The sequence below is a fragment of the Trichosurus vulpecula genome, chromosome 4, assembly GCF_011100635.1.
Source record: "Trichosurus vulpecula isolate mTriVul1 chromosome 4, mTriVul1.pri, whole genome shotgun sequence".
NCBI classification, from domain to species: domain Eukaryota; kingdom Metazoa; phylum Chordata; class Mammalia; order Diprotodontia; family Phalangeridae; genus Trichosurus; species Trichosurus vulpecula.
The window spans coordinates 431,937,482-431,964,441 of record NC_050576.1 but is presented as its reverse complement, the minus strand read 5'-3'; the positions used below and the strand labels follow the sequence as shown (position 1 = coordinate 431,964,441).

General features: G+C 47.8%; 1 protein-coding gene across 1 annotated transcript in view; it reads right to left on the bottom strand.

Moving 5' to 3' along the window:
- Nucleotides 1–26,132, bottom strand: part of MROH2A (maestro heat like repeat family member 2A) — an 84,077-nt gene extending 57,945 nt beyond the window's left edge. The window contains exons 1-7 of the mRNA XM_036755840.1: nucleotides 26,118–26,132; nucleotides 25,279–25,474; nucleotides 24,124–24,214; nucleotides 21,558–21,642; nucleotides 20,577–20,813; nucleotides 9,793–9,894; nucleotides 9,123–9,371 (exon numbers count right to left, since the gene is read on the bottom strand). Coding sequence (XP_036611735.1) covers nucleotides 9,123–9,371; nucleotides 9,793–9,894; nucleotides 20,577–20,813; nucleotides 21,558–21,642; nucleotides 24,124–24,214; nucleotides 25,279–25,474; nucleotides 26,118–26,132 — 975 coding nt within the window. The remainder of the gene's footprint in view (nucleotides 1–9,122; nucleotides 9,372–9,792; nucleotides 9,895–20,576; nucleotides 20,814–21,557; nucleotides 21,643–24,123; nucleotides 24,215–25,278; nucleotides 25,475–26,117) is intronic.
- Between the last annotated feature and the right edge of the window lie 828 nt (nucleotides 26,133–26,960).

Here is a 26,960-nt window from a genome sequence, read left to right as displayed (position 1 = left end):
CCTTAACATTGCTTTTCTTAGCAAAGCAGATCAAAAGAACCTGGGCTTTTGCAGCATGCTGGTAGTGTGCTTGCTGTTGGGCTTGTGTTGGTCTTTCACCCCCACAACAGCTCCTGGCCAGAAACACATGGAAAATTCCTGGTGAATTCACTCCCTCCACTGGATCAGACAGTAAATATTATACAGCTTAATTAAATTCTTGGTGCCCCAGACAACTCTCAGATGTTGCACCTATCTCTATTAGCCTCTCACCTATAGAGACGCGACTCTCTCATCCAGTGGGTTAGCTATCTCCTTGTGCAAACTGGCTAATCATCCCATCTCTGGCAATAGCTAAATCATTGATAAAAATATTAACCAGCAGGAGACCAAGCCCAGAGCCCTGGAGCATTCTACTAAAGACCTCCTTCAAGGAAATATCAAACCATCGATGAATTTGGGGTCCTGGGATCTAGCCAGTCCTGAACCTGTCTAACCTGTGTTGTCATCTAAGCCACATCCCTCCACTTTGTCCACAAGAATAGCATGCAAGAGATTTTGTCAAATGCTGTGCTAAAGTCTTGATCGTCCAACCAGCCTAGGAAAGCTAAGGTTAGTCTGGAATGACCTCTTCTTGGTAAAAGTGCAGTGCATACAGACTCTGAGATCACTGCTTCCCTTTCTAAATGTTCACCAGCCATCTCTTTAATCCTCTAACCCTCTAGAATCAACGTTCTAGGATCAACATCAAGCTCACTGGCCTACAGTTTACAGGGTCAACTTTTTTCCCCATCTTCCCCACCAAAAAAAACACCACATTTTGTTGTGGAGTGGGGCATGCATTAAGGCATTTGCCCTTCTCCAACCCTATTGCTCCCCTCTGGCTCTCTCTGGTTCTCCAATATCCGCAATCACTGCACTCAGTTTTCTCAACATTCTGGAATGTAATATGTCTGGGCCAGGAGAATTGACCTTATGAGAGGAACCAACAGAGAGACAGAGACAGAGAGGGGTGAGAGAGAAACAGACAGGAGGGAGGGAGATGGAGAAAAAGAGTGAAAGATAAAGAAGAGAGACAGAAAGAGAGAAGGGAGAAGGGAGAGAGGGAGGGCTGGCGATTGAGCTGAGCACAAGCTAAGAGAAGCTTCATTCATTCATCGTATTTCCCATGTAAAAGACAATCAGCTTTCCTACCTTGCAGTGTAGGTCTTTATGGAGATGGTGTTTCCCACTCCCCCCCACAGCCCACCCCCACTATTTCTTGGAGAGCAGACCTTAATCTCCTGGCTGCTACAGAGTGTGTTTCCACCATTCTTTTGGTATTCATTTTCATTCTTAAGTAAATTTAAAATTAATGATTGTCCTCTTTGTTTTCCAAAGGTGGAGGACTTTGGGGATGGAGCATGGTAGACACTGTCCAACCTGGTTAATATGTTGGTTAGTTTTGATGAGCTGCTTTTTCCCCCATCTTTCCTTGTTAAAAGGGATGATTTCCTGGGGAAAGGAAGAGAAATCATTACAATTCTAGTAATAGCTAACATTTTAAGGTTTGCTAGGTGTTTTGCACATGTATGCCATTTTATTCACTCCTCACAACAACCCTGGGAGGTAGGGATTATCTTCCTCATTTTTCAGATGAGAAAACTGAGGCACAGATAGATTAAAGTGACTTGCCTGGGGTCACAAACTACTAAGTCTATGAAGTAGAATTTGGAAATGAAGGAAATGGCTTTTTAAAAAATCTACAACAATTTTCAAATTAAAAACAAAATGAATGCCCTTGCATACTAGGCCGGTACAAATAGAATTCAGACAATTTGGAAAGTTCCCAGCATTTGAGCCTATTAGAATCCAAGCTCTTTCGAGAACAGACACTGTCTGATTTTTGTCCTCATATCTCTACCACCCAGTAGAGTAGTTGGCACATAGTAGCAATGAATTGTTTTTGGTTGGATGATTCATTCACAGCTCCTTTGAGTGAGAGGCTCTGTATTGGTGACCAAGATGGGCTCTTAGCACTTATTCAACCAAGTGCCCTTGAAGAGTTTTTGCCTTTATCTCCTTGATTACATTAGGTAACTAAGGTAGGGCTCCAGGTGGGGCCCATGAAGGGAGGTCTGATTATATCTTTGCTCCCAAGTAGGCCCAAAACCGCTAGCTATTAGGTGCTAAATTGATGTGGGGGTGAAGCCCTCAAGGTCCTAGAGGGAGGTGCTAACTCCAGAGCCAATAGTAAGAGCTTAAGTTCTGGTGGCTCAGATGATGTTTGATGATGGCTAAAGAGTGCATAAAAAGAGAAGACAGGAACACAGGACGGCAGTCTGTGGGAGCGACGAGAGGCAGCGCAACGCCACCAGCCATGAAAACACCCACTCCTGACGCTTGCAAAACCCAGGAACTCGGCTTCTTGAACTTCCGGAAGACTCAATGGCCAGGTAAACGGCTCTGATCCCTCCCCTCCCCACCCAGAGAATTCCTCGGGAAAAAAAAAAAAGAGAACTGAAACAGAGGAGAGAGTAGTGGGGCCTCACAGGACAAATACTAGAAGTTCATTAGTCCCGCAGAGTCGGCAGGGGTCAACACCGGGAGCCCAGACGTAACCTTGCTCCCCCAGGGGAAGTGCCAGACATCAGCTCAAACAACAAACAGCTGAGAACATTGCTGAAAAGCAAGTGCTGGAGAGCACCCACAGGGAGTGAGACGCCAGGGAGCCAGACCCCTCCCCCACACCTCAGGAAACTGAAGGTTATAATTCTAGACTCACAACCCCCAGAATAAGAAAGCTGGGACAGAGAGCCCAAAGATAGAAATTCGTTGTAATGCCAGGAAAAGGGAAAACAACAAAAATGAAGAAGAATACAAAAAAACCGAGGACAATAGATTCTTTTTATGGAGACAGGCAGGTTCAAAATATCGATATGGAGGAGGACGGCAATGACACGGTAGATACATCAGATACCTCAAAAGCTAATATGAACTGGTCTCCAGCCCAAAAAGCACTGCTGGAAGAGCTAAAGGAGGATTTTAAAAACCAAATTAGGGAGCTAAAAGAAAATATGGAAAAAATGGAAAAAAGGGAGAAAAAAATCCACTGATGAAATCAAGTCCCTAAAGAATAAGATTGGCGAAATGGCTACGGAGATTCAGAATCTAGAGAGAGAAAAGGACACCCTGAGAGGCGAAATCAACCAATTGAAAATGGAGGCTCAAAAGCAAAATGTAAACACCAACTCATTTAAAATTAGACTTGAGCAAGTGGAAGCTAATGAATCTATGAGGCATCAAGAAGTAATAAAACAAAATGTAAAGAATGAAAAAATAGAAAAAAATGTGAAATATCTGATTGGCAAAACAACTGACCTGGAAAATAGATCCAGGAGAGACAATTTGAGAGTTATTGGCCTACCGGAAATCCACGATGAAAAAAAGAGCCTTGACAGTATCTTTGAAGAAATTATCAAAGACAACTGCCCAGAGGTCCTAGACCCAGAGGGCAAAATAGTCATTGAAAGAATTCACCGATCACCCCCTGAAAGAGATCCCAAACTGAAAACACCAAGAAATATTATAGCCAAATTTCAGAGCTATAAACTCAAGGAGAAAATACTGCAAGCCGCCAAAAAGAAGCAATTCAAACACCGTGGAACTACAGTCAGGATCACGCAGGATCTCTCAGCTTCCACATTAAAAGACAGGAGAAATTGGAATATGATATTCCGAAGGGCAAAGGAGCTGGGACTACAACCAAGGATCAACTACCCAGCAAAACTAAGCATAATTTTCCAGGCAAGGCGATGGACATTCAATGAAATAAGGGAATTCCAGACCTTCCTGATGAAAAGGCCAGAACTCAATGGAAAATTTGATCTCCAAATACAAAACTCAAGAGAGACATAAAAAGGTAACCAGGGGGAAAAACCCCACAAACCTCATTAACCAATAAAATCAGATCTAAATAAATGGAGAAATATCACTTGCTCATGGTTAGGCCGAGCTAATATAATAAAAATGACAATTCTACCTAAATTAATCTATCTATTCAGTGCCATACCAATCGAACTACCAAAAACTTTTTTTACCGAGCTGGACAATATAATAACAAAATTCATTTGGAAAAACAAGAGGTCTAGAGTATCTAGGATATTAATGAAAAGACATGCTAGAGATGGTGGTTTAGCCACACCAGATATCAAACTGTACTACACAGCAGCAGTCATCAAAACTGCGTGGTACTGGTTAAGAAACAGGGGTGTGGATCAGTGGAATAGGATAGGTACACAAGTAGGTGAAATCAACAAGTTTAGCAATCTACTCTCTGATAAACCCAAAGAGGCCAGTTTCTGGGCTAATAATTCACTATTTCACAAAAACTGTTGGGAAAATTGGAAAATGGTAGGGCAAAAACTGGGCATAGACCAATATCTTACACCATATACCAAAATAAAGTCAAAATGGGTTCATGATTTAGGAGTAAAAGTTGATACTCTGAGTAATTTGGGAAAGCAAGGAATAGTTTACTTATCAGATTTGTGGAAAAATAAAGAATTCATGACCCAACAAGAGATAGAGAGCATTACAAAATGCAAAATGGATAATTTTGATTATGTCAAATTGAAATGTTTTTGTACAAAAAAAGCCAATGCAACAAGAATTAGGAGGGAAGCAGAAAATTGGGAGAAAATCTTTGCAACTAGTATCTCTGATAAAGGCCTCATCTCTAAAATATACAGGGAGCTGAGCCAAATATATAGGAATACAAGCCATTCCCCAATTGAGAAATGGCCAAAGGATATGAACAGGCAGTTTTCAGAGGAAGAAATTAAAGCTATCTACAGGCATATGGAAAAATGCTCTGGATCGCTGCTGATTAGAGAAATGCAAATCAAAACAACTCTTAGATACCACATCTCTCCTGTCAGATTGGCTAAAATAACAAAACAGGAAAATGATAAATGCTGGAAAGGATGTGGGGAAATTGGAACATTGTTACATTGCTGGTGGAGTTGTGAGCTGATCCAGCCATTTTGGAGGGCGGTTTGGAACTATGCCCAAAGGGCTATAGAAATGTTCATACCCTTTGACCCAGCAATACCACTTCTAGGGTTGTATCCCAAAGAAATCACGCAAGCGGGAAAAGGACCCATATGTACAAGAATATTTATAGCAGCTCTCTTTGTGGTAGCCAAGAATTGGAAATCAAAGGGATGCCCATCAATTGGGGAATGGCTGAACAAGCTGTGGTATATGAAGGTGATGGAATACTATTGTGCCATAAGAAATGGGGATGATGCAGACTTCATAACAACCTGGAAAAACCTACACGACATAATGCTGAGCGAGCGGAGCAGAGCCAGGAGAACGTTGTGCACAGCCACAGATATATGGATTCCGTGAGGACCAACCCTGACATACTGTGCTTTTCTCAGCAACCTAAGGGACAAGGACAACTCCAGGGGACTCACGATGGAGAATGCTATCTTCATCGAGACAAAGAACTGCGAAGTTTGAATACAGACTGAGGCACACTACATGCTCGCCTTTTCTGCTTCTCTTTTGTTTTTGTTTTTGGTTTTTTTTTTTTTTGGTTTTTTTTTTTGGTTCTGTTTCTTCTTTCTCATGATTCATTCCATTGGTCAAAATTCTTCTCCACGACTTAACTAGTGCATAAATTAATTTAATGCGAAGTTATACATGACAGTTATATGAGACTTCATGCCGTCTTGGGGAGGGAGGGGGGAGGGAGGGGAGAAAAACTGGAACTCAAAACTATGTAGAACCGTGTGTGGTAAGCTAAAAATAAATAAAGAAATTTATAAAAAAAAAAAAGAGAGAGAGAGAAGACAGAGCTATTTGCTTAGGGCTCTCACTCTTGGTGGTGCGCCGATGTGGAGACTCTGGGCAGCTGTAGTTAAGAGCCCTCCAGCTTGTAAACCCGGATGTTCGGACTTTGTTAAACTCTGGTAACTATGCATTGAGATTTCAATCAGACAAGGTTGATGTTTGTAATTTGTTTGTGTTTGCTCTGAAGTTCAGGGTACTGGCTTTTCCCCCTGAATTAAGTGAATGATATTTGTATGCTGGATTAAATTGAGATTGTTAACCCCTTAAAGTTGCTTTCCTTAGTAAAGCAGATCAAAAGAACCTGGGCTTGCAGCGTTCTGTGAGCTGGTTGTTGTTGGGTTTACACCCCCCACAGCAGCTGCTAGCCAGACTGTTGCAACAGGCTCCAATCAATTGAAGTACATTCCCCCTCCACCAAAACATAGATAGACACATGGGTGCACACTGGAACACACACACACACACACACACACACACACACACACACACACTGAACCTAGTAATCTATGCAACCTCCATGGTGGAGAGGAGAAGATGGCTTCTATCAGTACAAAACAATTTCCTGTTTAAGCAAAGGACTTGGCCAGAATCCTTTCAACTCCAACCCCCTATCTACTCCATCCCCCTAAGTCCAGGAAGCTTTAATCCACAAATAAGTCGATGCTTGTCCCCAAGTTGGCTTGGTTTCCAGGGGGATAATGAAGACACTGAAAGATGAAGTAGTAGGAAGCCCTGCTGAGACAAGATGGGGCAGAAGAAAAGGTCAAATGTCTCTGCGGTTATTATGTCTCAGAAAAAAAGAAATAGGTCATGATTCACATGAGCCTGAAGGTCTTCCAAGTTCTACATCAACATGGCAATGCCCCTTCTTCCTCATTATTCTCCCCTCTTTCCTCAGCATTTCTCACTGACTTGGGGACCAGCTCCCTTAGGAGGGACCTACCTTTCAATCCAAGCTTTCTTAGCCAATATTTGCACATTTAATAAGCCAATTAGCTCCATTAATTATGCTAATGAGGTGAAGGGACTAGTCGACTTCCCAGAAGAAAAGCCCATTCTGACCATAGACTGTACCATGAAAGTTTTCTTACATTGACTTCCCCATAGCGGCTGCCTCTAAGCCATCAGCAGATTAATGATAGGACCATCAATTTAGCACTGGGAGGGACCATAGAGATTGCACTTGGACTCCCTCATTTTACACCTGGGGACACTGAGTTCCAGAGAGGAGAAGTGTGATTTGCCCAAGATCACCCAGGAAGGAAGTGGAAGAGTTAAGATTCTAATCCAAGTTTGCAATCTCAACACCTTTCCCCCAAGCAATGCTGCTTTCTCAATGACAGATGACACATCAGGGGTTATAGCTATGGCCCAGGTCTTGCGAAGGCTTCACCCATAAAGCCAAGATCATACAAAAACAGCCACAGAGCTGGGACTGCTGTGGGTGCAGCAAGCAGGTATCCTTTGAGAAGGAAATTAAAGTCAAGAGAAGAGGCACTCAGGATGAAGAGAGTCCTCTCTGGCCCTGTACCCACTTTCCCATGTTAAAGAAGAGGTTTCCCGAGGGGCTAAAGCAGAGAGACTGGCATCTGAGAGGGGATGGACAAGAAATCCAGTCTGAATCCAGGTGGCTGCTCTAAAGGGAAAGCCTGAGATGTTGCCCTAATTCAGGAGATCCCTGGCTAACTCAACTGTGACCTTCCAGAAGGCAGTGAGAGGGAAAACCAATGGGCCACACAGGCTGGCAGTGGGAAAGCTTTGCCCCATTTGGGATGTTGGCAGCTCCCAAGAGAGCAACAGAAGCTAAGCATCTACACTGTGTCTGGAATGACTGGGTCTGGGGCATCCCCCTAGGCTTATGGGCAGCCTAGGTATGGGAGCCTCCATAGCAGTCATTTTCTGTCCATTCTTGATTTATTCCTTTCATGTCTTTGGTCACAAGAAGAGACCACATCGGTAAGCCACATTCATAGTTGGCTCCACTGTGCCAAGCTCACTGTTTACAGCAGACCAGGGAAGAGGGAAGAGATTCCCTGTGCCAAAATTCTGTTTGGATCAATCCACACTGATCATATCCCCTGTACTAAGAAGGTGAGCAGATGCCACCCGAAAAAGAGTAGTGAGAGCTTGGCATTTTCCCTGTTGTTGGCCTTGATCAAAGTTCTTTTCTGCTGACTGTTAAAAGTTTATTCGATAGTAACGAAAGAAAGTCTCCCAAAGAAGGGAATCTCTCCCATCTCCTATCCCCCAGACTAGCCTCCACATCTCACCTGGAGGGAGACAATCCTATCCAAAGAAAAAAGCTTAGGGTAAAAAGCAAAACTGGAGACGGTTGTTTGATAGGTTTGTTTTCTGACATTATCAGTGGTCCCTGATGCAAGTTTCATACAGCCCCTGTGAACATGAAGACGAAAACGATTCTCATTCCTTGGGTGAATAACCCATGTAGCCACCAGGATCTTCCCAGGGACTACCCTCAAACTTCCATCCCAGCCATTCTCTTCCCAAGCCTTCTCGGAGCAACCCTCCTAAAGGCAAAGTCTCAATTAGTCATTTGGGTACACAGTGCAATTCAGTCAAAATAGAGAGTAGGGCAGGCTGGGCTGGGGGAGAAGTTCATAGGAAGTGGGCTCGAAGCCCAGAAGACAAAAGGCCATCTGGTGGCTTTCTGTTTTAGCTCGTTGTTCTTGCTAAGTAGGAACCAAGTTTCGTTGTTTCTGGTTTCAGAAGGGGCCCGAGTCTGGTCAAAGGCCTCTAAATGTCAGCATTCTGGGGAACGGCTCCAGCCACCTCATCTTTGTCAAGACAGGAGCCTGCTGCAGTCCATTCAAACAGACTCCCAACATCATCAAATTCTCAGTGTGAGCATTTGCACCTCAGAACAAAGGCAAACCACAAGCCAAGGCTTGATTTATTGTTCGTCCAATTGCCAAGACTTAAGAAAATGGCGTAGAAATTTAATAATACAAATTAAATATATTGGTATGTCCAGTTATGTGTGTATATATAAATATGTGAATGTCTGTACGTATGTATATGTATATTTGGAGAGCCACTGGTTGTTAAATGTTTACCATTCCATACCACCAGATAAGGCTCTTTCTGAAGGAGCCCAGCCATGTGACCATCAGGACCACAAATATAATGATCACAATGCAAAAGGAAAACAGGGGAAACTTCCTCTTTTTAAACGCGGGTTGCTGGTCTTGGCTGGAGTTATTGATGGTTCTGGTAAGGGTAGGAGATGGATTTGAGACCTTGCTGCGTGATTGGCTCAGGCAAAAGATGCCCAACAAACACACCTCGCAATTCTCAGCATCGTGAGGCCCATCAAGAAGGGCCTCTCTGAAAGGCTCCTCTTGGGCGGCCCCAAGGGACACACTTTCCCCATAGCACTCAGCAGAATCTGCACCACCAGACCCCCCCCCCAGAACCCTCTCAGTGCCTTCCTGGCTGAACCTGAGCTCCTCAAACAGGACCATGCTGCACTTCCGACAACGCTGAGCAGAGACCCTCATCTTGACTCGGCTGTAGGACTTCTGCAGGCGCATCTGGAAGAGAATCAGCACCTGGGCCAAGACTCAGCTGCGTCCACACAAGGAGCATTGAAACCTGAGGCAGGAAGAGAAGAGTCGGCCAGTCTGTCCAGAGTGGTCCCAGAACCCAGCGGGGCTCGAAGGGCCCCTCAACAACGTCTAATCCTACCCCTCTTCTACAGAGGAGATGCATAGGATCCTAGGGTTCAAGATATGAGGGGTCTTAAAAGCCAATCCTTCATCTTACACCTGAGGAAAATGTCTGATGCAGGACTTGAACCCAGATCTCTATGACACATGGTCCATATCACCATTCTGTCTCTCAGGTGGAGGCACATCGTGTGAATTCAGTCCATCGATAGCATTTCTAGGAGTGTGGCTCAATGGATAGAGCAATTGGGAGTCAGGAAAAACTGAACTTGATATTTTAACCTGCCTGCCTCAGTTTGCTCAGGGGCGGAATGGGGATAATTGTAGCATCTACAGCCTGGGGTAAGAGTTTCAAGAACATGACTTGGGCAGCTTTTCGGAGAGTGAACTGGAAAGAGAAGAGACTTGAGAGCAATGAGGAGGCCCATGTTATATAGCCCAAGGGAGAAGCACAGCTCCTGGAACACAGTAGGTGCCTAATAAATGCTCACTTATGGGTTCATTGATTGATTCTCTCCCATAAGGAAGACCAACTAGATAATAACTAGACCAGAAAGAAAAAAAAAAGGCAAGTTCCCCACCCCCCCCCCCATATGTTTGGAGGTTGATTGCTTAGAAAGAATTCCTGTTATCAGATCACTGGCTATCACCCTGGAAAGCAGAGCCCTAAGGGATGAGAGACAAAATCCGATGGAGGGTGGGAGGTGGGCAGGGCAGGCAAATAGTCATTTCCTCTGCCCTTCAGAGAGCCGCACTTTTGTTATTCAGTCTGGAAAGAAGCTCAGGGCTGACTCGAAAGTCTCTGTTTTGGATCTATTAAGTTTGAGATGCCTCTGGGACATCCACTTTGAAACTTCCAAGAGACAGTTCAGGCAAGAGACTGGGTCTGGATACAGAGATCTGGAGTCAGCTGCAGAGAGATGATAAATGGTGAAACACATAGGATCTGCTGAGCTCCGAAGAGAGAGAATGTGGAGAAAGAAGAGAAGGGAAGAAAGGAGGGGAGGGGAGGGGAGGAGAGGAGAGGAGAGGAATTCAAATCTGGCCTCAGACACTTCCTAACTGTGTGACCCTGGGCAAGTCACTTTGCCCTGTTAGCCTCAGTTTCCTCATCTGTAAAATGAGCTGGAGGAGGAAACGGCAGAACACTCCAGTATTTTTCACAAAAAAAAAAACCCAGCTGAGGCCATGAAGAGTCAGACACAACTGAAAAGTAATTCAACAAGAAGTTCCTATTTCCAGGCCCAGGTTCTATCCACTGCGCCACCCAGACAGCCCAACATGCAGGAGGGTAGGGTCACCCAAAAGTGTCAGCTGCTGCAGAGAAGTTGAGAAGAAAAGACTGAGAAAAGGTCATCACATTTGGGAAATTAAGAGGTCTCCAGTGACTGGAGGGAGGAAGTTCAGAGGAGTGATAAGGCCAGAAGCCAGATCACAAAGGCGGGCGTCAGGCCCATTATGTCATTTGAGCCTCAGAGTGTTATGCCCTCCCCCCTTAGTTTCTCCATCTTGCCCCAGCTCACCCCACTGTTTGTACTCCCATTTCCATGGACCCCACTGTTTGTGTTCCCATCTCCACGGAAATCAAATTGTGTTCTTTCCCTTTAGGTATCCTGTCCCTACCCCTGCTCGGGGCTGTTTGATTTGAGTCTTTACTCCGAACAGTCGGGCACTTGAATGAATCCACATCCAAATTTATACCTGGGTCTTGCTCGCTTTTTTCCAGCACAACAAGAGCATCCCACTGAGTCCAGGGAGGACATCTTTGTCCCAATTTTGCAGGTAAGCTTCCTGAGGCACAGAGAAGCTGTGCTATTGTTTCACAAGCCGGGTTTTGGAGCTGCAACTAGAATGCAGACCTCTTGCCTCCTCCTCCAGGGTCCTTCGGTCACATCTGGATTGCTCTATTCCTGATGAGACGGCTACAGGTCAAGTTTCTAGGCTCTCTGAAAATGCCAAGCCCCCTTGTCATCAGCAGGGGCACTGGCCCCCTGAATGTACGCAACTGGGTTTTATTTCAAATCAGGCTCCTGTGCTGCCCAAGGAAGCAAGTGGGTTATAGGTCAGGGGAAGAAAGAAGCTCAGGCCCCACCTCTGAAGAGTGACCCCTCCCCCTCCCCCAGGCCTCTGGAGAGTGACCCTTCCCCCTCCCCCAGCAAACTGAGGTCCAGGACTGTATCTGCAGCATCTCTAAGGCCTTAATCCTGCCTCGTGGCAGTCGTCGGTAGTCTGTCTCTGTCGAGAGAGTGGAGGGGAAGGAGGGCAGCCAGAGATGGGGACGGGGCTTGGGGAAAGTGAGAAAGCTCATGGAAAAGGAAGGTTTTCTATTCTGTAAACTGTGAGAAAGTGGTTAGATTTTAAGTAGAAAAAAAAAACCAGCGAAAACTGAAGAGGCCCCTGGTCCTACAAGGAAGCAGAATTGGACCCTGGCTCAGACAACATGCTATGGTGGCAAAAGCCTTGACTCTGAGATAAGAAGACCTGGGTTCAAATCCTGCCTGATCCTTAGCAACTAATTTCAAATCTATGAGTTTTGAATTCCCCCTCCTCCTTTAAAATTGAGGTGTCAGGTGGACTAAATGACCTCTGGGGTCCAGCTCTACATAATGATCCTGTTGCTTTAAACTCCATGGGCCTCAGTTTCCCCGTCTGTCAAACAAAGGGTCTGGACCAAATGGCCACCAAGGGTGTGTTCGGCTCTAGAGCTATGACCCTGTGATCCTGGGTCTGCTGGTCCCCACTCTGCCCATCAAAGGGCAGCTTTCAGACACATTCATAAGAAGGATTCTCATTATCAGTCACTCAACCCTGGCTGAGTACAAGATTTCTCCCTGCTGAGTCAAAAGGAGAGAAGCAAGTCCAAGTCTTCACCCTGGCAGAAGACCCAAGTCTTCTACTCTCATTCACAAGGCGCCAGCCAGAAACCCACAGACAGCTAAGGGGTGGAGAGAAGGTCTCCATGAAAGTTCTCTACTTTTATAGAGGAGGGAGGAGAGAGGAAGAAAAGGGGGAGTGGGAGAGAGAGAGAGAGGGAGAGAGAGGGGGAGAGACAGAGACAGACGACAGAGAGGATGAAGATAGAGAGGCACAGAGAGATAGGTCTGAGCCTCAGATGGGAGAAGCCCAGAGAGAGGCGCAGGGGGGTAAACCAAGAGTTCCCTAGGAGCTCTTGTCACCAGCCAGGAAACGAGACCAGATTTGCTCCTTGCTATGTCATAGGATCATTACAGATAAGAGGTGAAAAATACCTCAGAGCTGTCACCTAGTCCAATCCCCTCATTTTACAGGTGGAGAAACTGAGGCTCTGAGCCAGGAAGACACATGACCGCAGGCACACAGTAGTCGGGGGGTAAGCCAGGACCAGGGCCTCAGCCCGGCGCTCCATTGCCCCTGCTCTCAGTGAAGCTCACAGCTTCCTAAGCCCTTTCAAGGCAGTTTCATTTGGGGATCATGAAAAGGGCAGCAGGCTAGACTCGCTGGCTGACTTTTTCTGTTATTGTTGTTGTTGGTTCTTCTGGGCCCAGGGGACTTTCCCATCAGTATCTAGCGGAACCGAAAGTGCTTCGTCTCCTTTTCCATTCTCTCCTCACCCAAGAGCCACCCCCAGTTCCACACTCTCTCTCATTCGCTGTCCATCCCCGCCGGCCCAGACAGATGTTCTTGCCTCCTCTTCCCAGCAGAGCAGGTGACACTGGAAACTTTCTGAAGCCCCAGCAGCTTCACCGTCCCTACACTCATGGGTACAGGAAACTGTGTCGAAAGAGTCTCAGCTCTGGGCTATTAGGAAAAGAAACAGGGCCCCCATCATGAACAACATCTGCCTTTCCTACTTCCCACTGGTAACATAAGGAGGCAGCCTCTTGTCCGGCTTTCTTTGAGGCATAGTCACACTCTGGCCACTCGGCAAGACGAGAAACCCACCCCACAAGTTTGACTGAGCTGTCGTGGTACTCAGAAGCCTCTCTGGCAAGAAATTCTGGCCTGGGTCCTCAATGTCCCCCAAGGCTGCTCTCAGGAATCATTTCTCCCACCCGAAGTCCCCCCACATCCCCCCCCCAGTTTTTGGTACTTCCTTCCTCCTTGAATTATCCCATATTGACTCATCTAGGTACATTATATCTTGTCATCCCCAACAGGGAATCCTTGAGGGAAGGAACACTATGTTTTTTTTTATTTTTGTGATCTCAGCACCTATAAGAGGAAGAAGAGGAGGAAGAGGAGGAGGAGGAAGGAGAAAGAAGGAGAAGAAGAGGAGGAGGAAGAGAAGAAGGAAGAGGAGGAGGATGAAGAAGAAGAGGAGGAGGAGGAAGAAGAAGAGGAGGAGGAGGAGGAACAGGAGAGGAAGAAGGAGGAGGAAGAGGAGGAGGAGGAAGAGAAGAAGGAAGAGGAAGAGGAGGAGGAGGAAGGAGGAAGAAGAAGAGGAGGAGGAGGAGAGGAAGAAGAAAGAGGAGGAGGAAGGAGGAAGAAGAAGAAGAAGAGGACGAGGAGAAGGAAGAGCAGAAGTAAGAGGAAGAGGAGGAAGAAGGAGAAAAAGAAGAGGAGGAGGAGGAGGAGGAAGGAGGAGGAGGAAGAAGGAAGAGGAGGAAGAAGAAGAAGAAGAGAAGGAGGAAGAGGAGGAAGAAGGCCATTCCCCAATTTTCACAGTAGCCTCCACAGATAAGATCATACCATCCTCTACTTTATGGGCTTCCATCTATTAAAGACTAGAGCTCACAAGCCCCTACTAGTGTGTTTACTTTTAATAATTCTCCAGACACAATTAGTTCAAAGAAATGGCATTTACTAAAGAGAATAATTAAAAATAGCACAAATACACATACCCAACAGTGGGAAATGTAGACACAAGTGGGGAATACACATGGAAAGGTGTACATCTAGGAAAACTGTGCATCCAGGGCATGTGCATGGATGTGCACACAAATAGGGAATGTCAGGCTAGGAATGGAAGCTCACACAATGGAAGGGAAACTCACACCTCCAATGAGGAAGGGTGGTTGTTTTGTGCCTCCATGGTACTGCTGTGCTGGCCCCACCATTCTCAGGGGGCTACTGCTAAATGTTCTGCCGGTCCACTGGTCAGTGCTGGTCATTGTCCACCATAACTCCCCTGGGTACTAGGCTGTGGAGCTTTTCTCTGCTTGCAGCCTTGAGCTTCAGCTGCAGTTATAGAATTACAATATTTCCTCAAACTATCTTCCCCACAGACTCTTCTCAGCATTTCTCTTTCTCTGCCTTATAGGAGGAAGAGTAGATTCTGGTGTCTGTCGTTTAGCTTAAAGCTCTTGGGCTTTCCCTACTCTAGTTCTTTTAGAAAGGAGAACTTCCTCACACACCAAGCTTTTCTGTGAGGAGGGTCTGCCTATTTCTCACAGCCTTGGCTACAAAGGACTTTCCAAATAGAGACTGCTGATTTCAGGGGCCAAACTTTGTGGAACTCTGAGCAAAGCCATCTTCAACCAACTAGTTCTTTCAGGCTTAAACCAATTTTCCGCCGGTATTTCCTGACCACCAAGGATGGTGTTCCTGTCAGAAACTTCCATCTTACACAGGGGCATAATTCCTTATGGCTTCCTGTTTAATAGCCAGAAGTTGGACTATACCTGGTGAGCACCTGTTTTAGAGGCTGCCCTCCAGACAAATTGCCCCTTGTCCCTCGCCTTTAGGGCTTCATTGCCCAGATTCTCAACCCCAAAAGTCCTTTTCTGTGAGCTCCTTGAGAGCAGGGACTGTCTTACGCCTTTCTTTGTATCCCCGGTGCTCAGCACAGTGCCTGACACATAATAGATGCTTAACAAATGTTTATTGACTACTATCGACTCTCCAAAGAGTTAGAGATGGAAAGGCACCATAAATAAAGCCAACATCCACAAGCAAAGTCCTCATCTCTCCATGACCTAATGGTATTATCGACCTTTCTCCTGTGCGTGTCAGATTACCCTACCATAGTAGTAATAATAACGATAACATGCTGCTGTTGTTTGTCCTTCATACTCAAAGAGGACCAAAATGACGTCACGATGTTGGGGTCAAGGTACAGAGTGTTCAGCTGTGGCCTATCAGGCCAATACTAGCTTGAAGGGCTCTACCGCAGGTCGGGCACAAACAGTCCGTATGAACATTGGGAATGGAGACGTCTCTGGATCTGCACATTTCCTCTCCCATCTCTTTTGAGCTACTGAGGTTCTACTTCATTCTGGGCAGTCCTGTGCCAGTGTCTCTCGTGCCTCATAACTGATACTAAAGTTCTTCAAAGAGACCTTAAGAGTGTCCTTGCATCTCTCCTTCTGACCTCTGTGTGAGCACTTACCTCGTGCTAATTCCCCATAAAATAGTCTTTTAGGTAAACATGCATTGGGCATTCGAACATGGCCAGCCCATTGGAGTTGTGCTCTCTGCAGTAAGAGTCTGAATGCTTGGCAGTCCAGCTCGAGAAAGAACTTCAGTGTCTGGCACCTTATCCTGCTGGGGGATCTTCAGAATCTTCCTAAGACAATTCAAATGGAAGTGATTCAGTTTCCTGGGATGGCACTGGTAGACCATCCAGGTTTCACAAGCATACAGCAAGGAGGTCAACACAACGGCTCTACAGACCTCACGTTTGGTCATCAGTCTAATACCTCTTCTCTCTCATACTTTCTTTTGGAGCCTCCCCAACACTGAGCTAACTCTGGTAACGTGTGCATCAACCTCATCATCTATGTGGACATCCCTGGAAAGTATACTGCCAGAGTAAGTAAATTTATACACAGTCTTCAAAATTTCTCCATTCACTATAACTGATGGTTCCAAATATGGATTGTGTGATGCTGGCTGGTGGAGCATCTGTGTTTTCTTGGTGTTAATTGTTAGGCCAAAATTAGCACAAGTGGCAGTCACGTGTGTACACGTGTGTAAGCCTGCCCTATATAGCAATAATATTACAATAATAACAAATATTTGCATAGCTCTCTAAGGTTGGCAACGTTTTTTGCATCCATTTTTCTATTTGATCACATGGTCTGTCATTAATATGTATTAGTTGAATTGAATCGAAGGCCCAACTGAACCTAAGGAACAGCTTTCTTTCCATAACACAGCTGCTACCCACTCAAGATAAGCAGAGGTGGCCTTCACTTTCCCATCCCATCAGGGAGATCAGCTGAGCTGGACCAAGGACAACCTCAGAATCCTTGGGCTGGGCAGCCTTCAGACACTCCCAGCTGGATGCTCACCCAGGCCTGCCCCATAACCAGTCTCACTCCTGGCTTTATTGACTCTTGGTTTGGTCAGTGACAGAGAGCCCTCCTACCCTCTGTGACCCCACTGCTTTCTTGCCAGAGGTCACTGAGCAGGTTAGATGAGATGGCCTCTGAGGTCCCTTCCGGCTCTAGAGTTATGAGCCTATGAACCTGTAGGAAGCCCAGGAAAGCCTGCCTGACCTCCAGCTTGGACACCAGCAGAGGCTGGAGGGGAAACAGGGGCCGGCCAAGGCTTCCTCTTCTCTCCCTCCCCTGACTCTCCAGCTCAGGCAGGGTGGAAGACCAGGAGCCAGTAGCAGAACCTTCAAGAGGCTTTTTTTCTTTTTTTTTAAGGACATAGGTAGCTTTTTACCATGATTGGAGGCAACCTCTGCACATTCACGTCCACGTCCACATCAGTGGACGGAAGCAGTTACAAGAACTGGCAGACTGTGAGCCTGAACAACCACACTCACCACAGGGGGCAGGCAGGGGTAGGGGCCTGGGGGAGGGGGCAGGACAGGCCGCCTGGCTTCCTGCCTCCTGGGAGCTTTGTTCTCTACATCTGTCACCTTTGAGGGAGCTTTGTGGCCAGCTGGGGCATCCAGCTCTGCCCTGTGACCTTGGGCAGGCTGCCAAGGTCCCCATTCATTTCATCTTCCATCCCCTGAGCACCTACCCTGGCCCAGGCACTCTGCTGTCACACCAGGGATCCCAAGAGAAAACCAAGCCAGCCCCCAGCCTTGAAGAGCAGGGATGCAGGTAACTACAAAGAAAACTGAGCAGAGGAGAGAACCAGATACCCATGACACAAATGAAAGCCGAGGTGGCAGATGGCCCAGAGCTAGGGGCTCACGGGCTGCAGGAAAGCAGCAGGATCCCAGAAGACCTTCAATCAGTCAATGAGCCCCAAGCACTGTGCTAGGCACTGGGGATCCAGGGGACAAAGAACCAAAGGAAGCAACAGGCTAGCACGTTGGGCTAAATCTCTATTGTGATTCAGTCGTGTCTGACCCTTCATGATCCCATAGACCATAACATGCCAATACTGTCTGTGGGGTTTTCTTGGCGAACATAGTGGAGTGGTTTGCCATTTCCTTCCCAAGTGGGATGGAGACAAACAGAGATTAAGTGTCTTGCCCAGGGTCACACCACTAGAAAGTGCCTGATGCTGGATTTGAACTCAGATCTTCTTGACTCCAGGCCCATCACTCTGTGCACTATGGCACTCCCCAGCTGCCTCTAGGGAGTGGACAAGCCCCTGGTACTCTGGACCCAGTTAGACCACACCAGGAATTTTGTGTCTAGTTCTGGGCACTGTATTTTAGGAAGGACGTCAGTGTCCGGAGGAAGACAATTAAGGCAGCTGCATGTCCTCCTCCTCTCTGGGGTCTGCTCCTGATTCTCCCAGCTTTTCCTACCACACCCCCAGGGTTGATTTCCCCACCACCTGGACCACCATCACCACACACATACACACTCTTCAGCTCATATGTTGTCTTCTTCCACTAGAATATAAGCTCCTCGAGGGCAAGACTGACTTTCTTTCTGCCTGTATCTGTGTTCCCAGCCTTTAGCATATCACCTGTTAAGGGTTTAATAAATACTTGTTGACTGGCACACAGTAGGCACTTAATAAATGTTTACCAATTGATTGGTTGACTTGAAGGGCCTCAGGTTCATGCCATGGAAAGATGGAAGGGACAGTGAATATTTTAACCTGAAGAAAATGAGGCATGGTGGGGTTGTGGTGGCTATCTTCAAGCATATGAAGGGCTACCATGTCAGAGAGGGATTGGACACCGTTGGCCCCAAAGGGAAGAACCAGAAGCAATGGGTAGAAGTTTCAGGGTCCAGTTCAGATCAGATGGCAGGAAAATCTCCAAAATTGGAGCTTTCCCAAAATGGAATAGGTTCTGTTGGAAGTTAGTGAGCTCCCTGTCCCTAGATGTCTCCAAGTAGAGGCTAGAAGACTGTCCACTTCATGGGGATGTTGAGGTGGGGATTCTTGTTGCTAGGAGTTTGCCTGCAGTGACAATGAGCTCCTTTCCTTTTCTGAAATCCTACAATTTTAATTCAGTGAACTGGTGATATAAGAAAAAGCTTTAAGGAGGAAGTGCCACCTGGGCTAGGCCTCAGCTTCCCCATCTGTCAGATCTCTTCTAGAGCTGCTCTCATCTCACCACATTGGCAGGTCTGCCCCCTATAACTAGACCAGGTGGCATGTAGGACATACGTCGCCTTCTTAACTTAAGGACCTGGGACTTCTCCATTATGGGCACAATGATTTATGATTATCTTGTAAGTGGTGACTGTGAGTCACTGTGGCCCCAATGTCTGTCACTGCAGCCATTCCAAAGCTAGCTGGGCTGGAACCTCAGGCAGCAGACTCAGCTGTCATCCTGGTCTATACTGGAAGCCGTTCCAGGTTGGCAAGACCCTCCAAGATGATGTAGCCTAACCTAGTTTGGAGCAAGCTGTGGGACTCTAGGGAGAGGGGGTAGGATGGAAGGGTCCTGTGGGTCCCGTAGAGTCCGTGTAAAGACTCCAGAACACCAGAGCAAGGCAGAAGCTGCTTGGGAGACGGTGAGTGGAGGGAGCAGGGGAGAGCAGAGAGAGAACTCCTCCCACCATCTGGCAGCTCACTATTTTACCCAATGATTTTTGAGAACCAAGTGATAACTGTGCTTTGTTGTTTCTATGATGCTGAAGGACTGTCAATGTTCTGTGTCCTCTAGAATCAGCACCCCTAGACAGAGCCCCAGTCACCTCACTTTAGTTACACCTTTGCCCTCTTACCTGGTCTGATGGACCCAAAAGGAGAAAAATTAGTTCCAGTCACTGTCAGGTAGATGTAAATGCTTCCCCATAACCTCTCCAGAGTTCTTAGATTTAGAAGCTTCCCCCCTGTTTAGAAATCTGGGGAAGAATCCCACAGAGTAAACAAAGGGCCATGGTTTAGGACCAGCAAATCTGATGACTTGGTGGGATAGCCTGAATAAGTCATGTGACTCCTCCATGAATCATCCCCCACCGAAATAAAGAGGGAGGCTCCATCCTGAGTCCAGCACCAAGAAATGAGCCTCCTTTCCTAAGATATGATTGTCAGACAAACGTTCCCACATCTAGCTATTCATCCGTCACTTTTAGGTGCGTAGATTTAGAGCTGGAAGGGACCAAATCCCCATTTTACAGAATCAAGAGCTGAGGGCACTGGCCCCGGGAGCAGCATGGGCATCGAGCTCTGATCCTCCTCTGGCTCCCATCCAGAGCCGGGTTTGCCCTCAATCCTCACGCTTCTTGTGACATTAGATCACCCAAGAGCTTTGGCTCAGGCTGGAAGGTGGAAGCAGTGTTTGTCTAACAACCTCGAAATCCCTTCCCCTGTGGCCTCCGTGTGTCCCGTGTTCATCTGGGCGTGTTTGGGTGCGTCTTTCTGTGCCTGTGAGTAACTGCATGGCTGTGTCTGGGAAGACGATGTCTTGATGTTTTGGTTTTTAAAAGCTCCTCCTCCTGCAGTCCCTTACAATTGGTAGGTGCTCACAAAGTGCTTGAATTGCCTTGATCGCAAGTCACACTTAAACCTGCCCCTCCTCCAAACATCCCACTTCTTCAGCTCTCCTCGCTCCAGTCCAAAAGCACAGGTCTGGCCACCTCTCTCCCCTTCCTACTCAGAAGTCTTCCCTATCTCCCTGTCTCCTGTAGGAGAGAATCCGAACTCCTCTCCCAGAGTCAGCCTCCCAGCACCCTGCGGATGGATCTGCTATCACTCACATCCAACGTTCCCTATTGTGCAATGGCTTACGACCCAGCTGGAGAGGAAGAGCAGCAGCCAAATTCTGCCTCTACCCACCAAACGAAAGTGCTTCTGCTCTCTGGCCTTGTTCCCAAGGGCATTGAAATGTCCCTGGTAGAAGTGACTCGTTGCTGTCTCATACCCTGAGTCCCCTGGCCCAGACCCAGCATCAAACTGCCATTTGTCTAGGTCTGGGGGACCTAGACCTTTGGGCGGGTCTGACCACACATCCCCAAGCTGGTTTTCTTTAAAGGCGTCTGCTGCTCCCCAACCCCTCAGGCCCACCTTTGGCCCCTAGCATGGTGCACAATGCCCTTTGGCAGTCACAAAAGCATGAGCCATAGGACACCTATTTGTGCCATCTGATAAGCAAGGGATAATGTTCAGAGGGGAAAGAATCAAGTCAGGACTATGGCTGAGGCTTTCTTTCCATTTTTCTGGCTCTGAGAGCAGTATTAGCAGGACACCTACAGCTAGCTCTGCTCCATTTGCAGGTGGCACTCCGTTGATCATATCAAGCCCCAAGACATTACAGAGGTTCCAGAAAAGTTCTGGGCCCATTCAGAGGCATTTGGCCTGACCATCCACACAAGAAAGACCAAGAGGATGAAGAATAGCTATTGCCCAGATGTCAACATGCATCCACTTGGTCAGTCTTGCTGGGTTATTTCCCTTCTGAACTTTCTCCCAAGCTCTATAGAGCTTCCCAGCAGTGTATTGATCTGAGGCAGACAGTACAGATAGACAACGAACTGGGCTAAGAGTTGAGAAGGAGAACGGACTGTATTGTCTTTGGGAAATTTCAAAGCTTTGTTACTCTCAAGGACAAAGGCCCATCTTTCCAAAATCAACATTTTAGTATTTAATATGGCAGTGAGACCTAAAATACTCCCGCCTCTGAAGGACCAAAGATGAACATCGCACAAGGCACAGTGGGAAGATGGGAGAAAGGTGGGTAGGAGCAGGCCACATCATAGAACCAACGAAGAGCTCCTAAGAAGAACCAGACAAAAGGACACTGTCAAGGAAGGAACTTACAGTGATCACGTAACCAGGGTGAGGTAGACAGCCCGGGTACTCACCTGGTACCCTCACAATGTCGGGAGAAAGGGAGGCCTTCAGCCTATGGAGGATCCAGGGGAGGACATGGACCACAGAGATGGACAAGCATGGATGGGCAGTGATGCGCCCCAAAGGAGGGAGCTCCCAAATCAATGAGAATGCAGAGCCATTTGAGGCTTCGAGTGTACATGGAGCTGCTCTCATCCTTTCAGAACTCTGCCAGAGCCATCCAGAGCCAGATATGGAGAAGATGCCAAGTCTTCCCGCTGATGGCTTGGTTCTTTCCCTCGGTAGCAGCAGGAGTAGCTTGTACAGCCACTCTCCTCCTGGCAAACAGTGACATAGATACCTGTTGTTTTCCCCCACAGAATGTAAGCTCCTTAAGGGCAGGGGCTGTTTTTCCTTCTGTCTTTGTGTCCTCAGAGACTAGCTCAGTGTTTGACACATAGTAGAAGCATAAAAAGGCTTGATTGATTGATTGACTGATCAATTGTATCTCAAGACCAGCCAAGAACACTGGCAGAGAAGCCAGCTGTGTAAGCCTGGGCTAGGCTAACACCCTTGAACCTCAGATCTCTCATCTATTAATAATATTCATTGCATCTCTCTCATGATGATGTCGTAGGGAATGCATTCTGTAAATCATTTTTGTTGTTGAGTCTTTTCAGTCACGTCTGACTCTTCATGACCCCTTATCAGGTTTTCTTGGCAGAGATCCTGGAGTGCTTTGTCACTTCCTTCTCCAGCTCATTTTACAGATGAGGAAACTGAGGTAAACAGGGTCATGTGACTTGCCCAGTGTATTATGAGGGCAGAGTTTATAATTTCAAAGAGGATCATATATATGTCTGAAATGTTTGGAACTGCCGGATATAAGGAATTCTCAAAGTAGGAGACAGAAGAATCAAAGCATATATTTAAGCTCCACAGTAACAAGCCCACAAACCAGCATCCCCTTTTTGATATATTGATCACAAGCCTCCAGGCCCAATAAGTCCGCCTCACAAGAGTAACCAGGAGGCCACAGAGAAGCATGATGGTATAAAGCAAAATCATATACATGCTTCCCCTCTATGGTAAAAAGATTACCCACTGGCCTCAAGTCCTTGCTCAGCACTCCTCAATCCTCACGTAGGTCAGCTCTGCTACCGGCAGCTCCTGCTTCAGCTTCAGCTGTAGCTGTAGCTGTCTCTGGCTCCAACAGAAGCTGTTTTTAACCATCTGGCTAGCAGCTTCTGCAGGGGTGTAAGGTACGCCGGGGAAAGCACAGGTTCTTTCAATCTGCTTAACCAAGGGAAGCAAGGTGAAGGGGCCAACAAGCTCACTCCAATCCAACATACAGACGGCATTCAGTTAGTTCAGGGGAAAAAGCCAAACTATTCAAGGGCACCTGTTGACTAAGTGCTAAGGAGCCCATTTTTGGTTGCCAACACACCCAGGGTCACACAGCTACTAAGTGTCTGTAAACCACAAAGTTGGGCAAAGACGAGCCTTGTCATTCAGAGCCTTGGGACTCTGCAGTGTGAGTGACAAGAAGGGTTAAGGACATCCCAAGCCCCGCCCCCTCCCCCGGCCCCCTCTTCCTCTGGCCCCTCCTGCTTCCTTCTCTCTTCACCCTGCTTTCCAAAAGCAGCTCTTCAGACCCTCAAAGATGGCTCTCAAAGCCCCTCCCTCCCCATCTTCTCTTCCAGATAATGCCGTGTCATTCGTCCGGCCCTCCAATCTCATGGGACTCCAGCCCCTTCACCGTGTTGGTCACTCTCCTTAAGCTGGAGTGCCCAGAACTGAGCACAAGACTCCAGATGAAGTCTGACAAGGGCAGAGGACAACGGAGTGATCACCTCCCTGATCCCGGAAGCTCCAGCTCCTCTTGATGCAGCCCAGGATGGCACTGATTCTGACTGACAAATCCCATTACTGATTTATAATGAGGTCCACTGAGACCCTTAGATTTTTTTCAGAACAGCTGCTGTCCATCCATGCCGCCTCATCTTGTTTTGGCAAAGCTGATAATTTGTACCCCTGTGCAAGACTTTTCATTGAACTCTACTGAATTTCTTCTAAAGATTCCTAGCCGTGATCCCCTTGGGTCCTGACTGACATCCACTGTGTAAGCCATTGAGCTGGATAGGATGGCATGGATGGACTGGGGAGCTGTGGGAGAGGAGTCTACACGGTGAGGGTTAGACAGCTGCCCAGCCTCCTGGCCCAGAGAAGACAAACCATCCAGCAGAATGAGAGGAATTAGGTGTGGAGTGGGCGTCCAGCCACCCTGGATCACATCGCATAGCACCATGGAGCTAAAAGAGACCTGGGCCTGGAGTCGAAAGACTCGAGTTCAGATCCCACCTCAGACACTGCACAAGTCTCTCCACCTCTCTGTGACTCAATTTCCTCCTCTGTAAAATGAGGACCTTGAGCCTCTTGATTTATAAGGCCCCTTCCAGCTCCAAGTCAATGAGCCCATGATCACCCTCCACTTTACAGACAGGGAAACTGAGGCCTGCAGGGGAAGAGAACTTGCCCAGGCACCACAGCTCACCAGTGGTAGAAGTGGGGGCCAAAGCCAGGAACTGAGCACCCACGAGACCTCATGTCAATCCCTGGCCCTCTCTGAGCCTCGGGGTCATCCTCTAAAACAGGAGGGGTCTGAACGGGACAGCCTCTCTGGTCCCTTCTTTGTGGCCCCCAGCCAGCCACACCCATGTCCTTTCCCTTAATGGCCTTGCCTTCTCCTCTGTCCCCACCTCTCTGGGGCCTCAGACTTCCCTTCTTCCAGGGCATCAGGGCAGAGAATCAGAGCGATGCCCTGGCTTAACCACAGAGCCTGCCCCAGCAGTCTCTGTGCCTGGCCTGAGGACAGGAGCTTCTGGCTGAGCAGTTGTGGAGAGTTGCTTCCTTATATGTGTGTGTGTGTGTGTGTGTGTGTGTGTGTGTGAGTCTGTATGTGTGTGTGTCTAGGACTAGTGGTATGTGTGCCTGTGTGTGTGAGTAACTGTGTGTGTGTCTTTATGTGTGTGTGTCTAAGACTAGTGGTATGTGTGCTTGTGTGTGTGTGTGAGTAACTGTGAGTCTGGCCACAGGAGGGAGGGGAGGGCCTGTGAGCACAAAAGTACACATTGTTGTGGGTTAGTGTGGGCTTAGGAGTGGAGGGGAGGAGACAAGACAAGAGGGTGTCGGTTTGGGTGTGGGTGTGTGTATCTGGGACCCAGAGTGTGTATACAATTGTGGGTAGGCGTGTCTGGGCACAGGAGTATGTGTGTGTGTGTATGCCTCCCAAACATAGGCTTTCTATGCCTCCCTATACATGTATATATGAGTACATGTATGCGTCTGCCTGTGGGTACATACGTAAGAGTGTGTGTCTGTGTCTGTGTATGGCTAAGTAGATGTGCCTGGGTATGGGATTGTTGGTGTCTCTGCACATGAGGACATCCTGACGCGTGTGTCTGTGCAAAGGTGTGTGTCTGTCTGTACAGGGAGCTTGTAGGTATGTATAGATGGATGAGTGTATGTATGAGTGCAAATGAGTGTGTATGTTTGGATGAGTGTGTGAGCACAGGAGAGCCGGTCCACCCCTCCTCCCCTCTCCCCTGCTCACTGCAGCCCTGGGGCAGGGGGGAGGCAATGACATGTTCTCCCCAAGATGAATAAAATAGAGTGGAAAATGTGAGGAGGCAGCTTGGCCCAGCCCCACCGGGGGAGCCCTCCAACAGGAAGCCACTAGCAGGCTGATAACTGCCTCGCACCTCCACCTCCACACCCCTGCCTCCAGTCTCACTGTTCCAGGGAGGGGGCTGTTTTCTGCCAAAGGCACTCAACAGCCAGGCTTCCTTGGCCCCCTCGCCCTGGAGGCCTGGGCCCCCAGCTGAGAAGGGGCTGCCAATTCCAATCTGGGCAAGACAAGAAGCCAGACTCTTTATCTGCCCCAACTGTGCCGACCACCCAGGCACTCGAGCCTCCCTGCCCAAAAATCGAGGGGAGGCCCTGGGTCTGGGGCAAAGGGACCGGGAGAGTCTTCATTTCACCAGCCCCCCAGGGCCCTTTCCTGGCAGAGGTAATGAGAGCACTGATAGGGACTGGCCTTGCCATGGGCCGGACTGCCTACCAGGCTTGCAAAGCCCTTGGAGGCACTCTGAGGAGTGTAATCTCCATTTTAGAGGTGAGGTCACCGGGGCTCAGGAAGGACTTCTGAACCTAGAGTTCAGAGAGCTGGCTTTGCCATAAAAGCTGCTGAACCTTGGGCACAGGCAGCTAGCTGGTACAGTGGACAGAGGCTGGATTGAGCAGAAGAGCCAAGTTCAAAGCCAGCCTCAGACACTTACAAGCTGTGTGACCTGGCAAGTCTCTGAGCCTTGGTTGGCATCAACTTCCTCATCTTTAACACGGGGATGACAATGATAGTCCCTGTCAGGACTGTTGTGGCACACATCACACACTCATCCAATGAGGTGATAATGGCCCCTACCCTAGATCAGGCCCTATTTAATTGACTGATTTCATTCCTCCCCCACTCCTTCTGTGTCCCAGGCAAACTGGTCCGTCCTCCATGCCGACGATACTCCCCCTCCGGCTCTCCGCCTCCTGGCACCTCTAGCTCCCTTGGAGGCTCGGCTCTAGAACCCATGCCTTCCCTGAGCCCTCAGTGTTTGATAAACAGGTTATTTCTCCTCCCCCCATAGAAGGTAGGCTCAATGAGAGCAGGGACTATTTTGTTTTCTCTCTTTATATCCCTGGTGCCTGGCACAGGGCCTGGCACATAGTAGGGACTTAATACTCGTTGAATTGAAATTGAATCCTGTAGCATTTCTGGTCCTTTGTGTGTCGTTCAAGCATCGGCTCTCTTGGACCATCCAAGTAAAATGTCGGCTTCTTGAAGGGAGAAATTGCTCAGCCTTTGTCTCTGCCCCCCGGTGCCTGGCCAGGCACGCAGTAGCTGCTTAATAAATGATGACAGTGGGGCTGTCCGTTCATGTTTCATTTGCCAAGGTCGGGTCTCTCCTCTCCATGTTCAGGCTCGTTGGGGTCAGGGTCTTGTGTATCTCTGGTTGCTCTAGCCCACCCTCCTCCACCAGCATAGTGCACACCACACAGGAGGGGGTAATGTTTTTTAGTCGATGGATGGACGTTGGGAGGCACCCCAGAGGTTAGTGAGTGGGGAATGCTGATGTCGTCCAAGCTTCCTGGGCAGGACTTAGAACTCAGTCTATGACCCTTAGGAGCTACTTCCCCTTCCTCCACTAGCTTCTCCTTAGCCTCTCCTGTTCCCATCCTCTCCACCCACCAAAAACAAGACCACATTCACAAACCGCTTCAAAGGCAGTTTCTTTTTAAATATACAGTAGAAAACAAACTCATGGAAATGAGGCACCAAAGCCC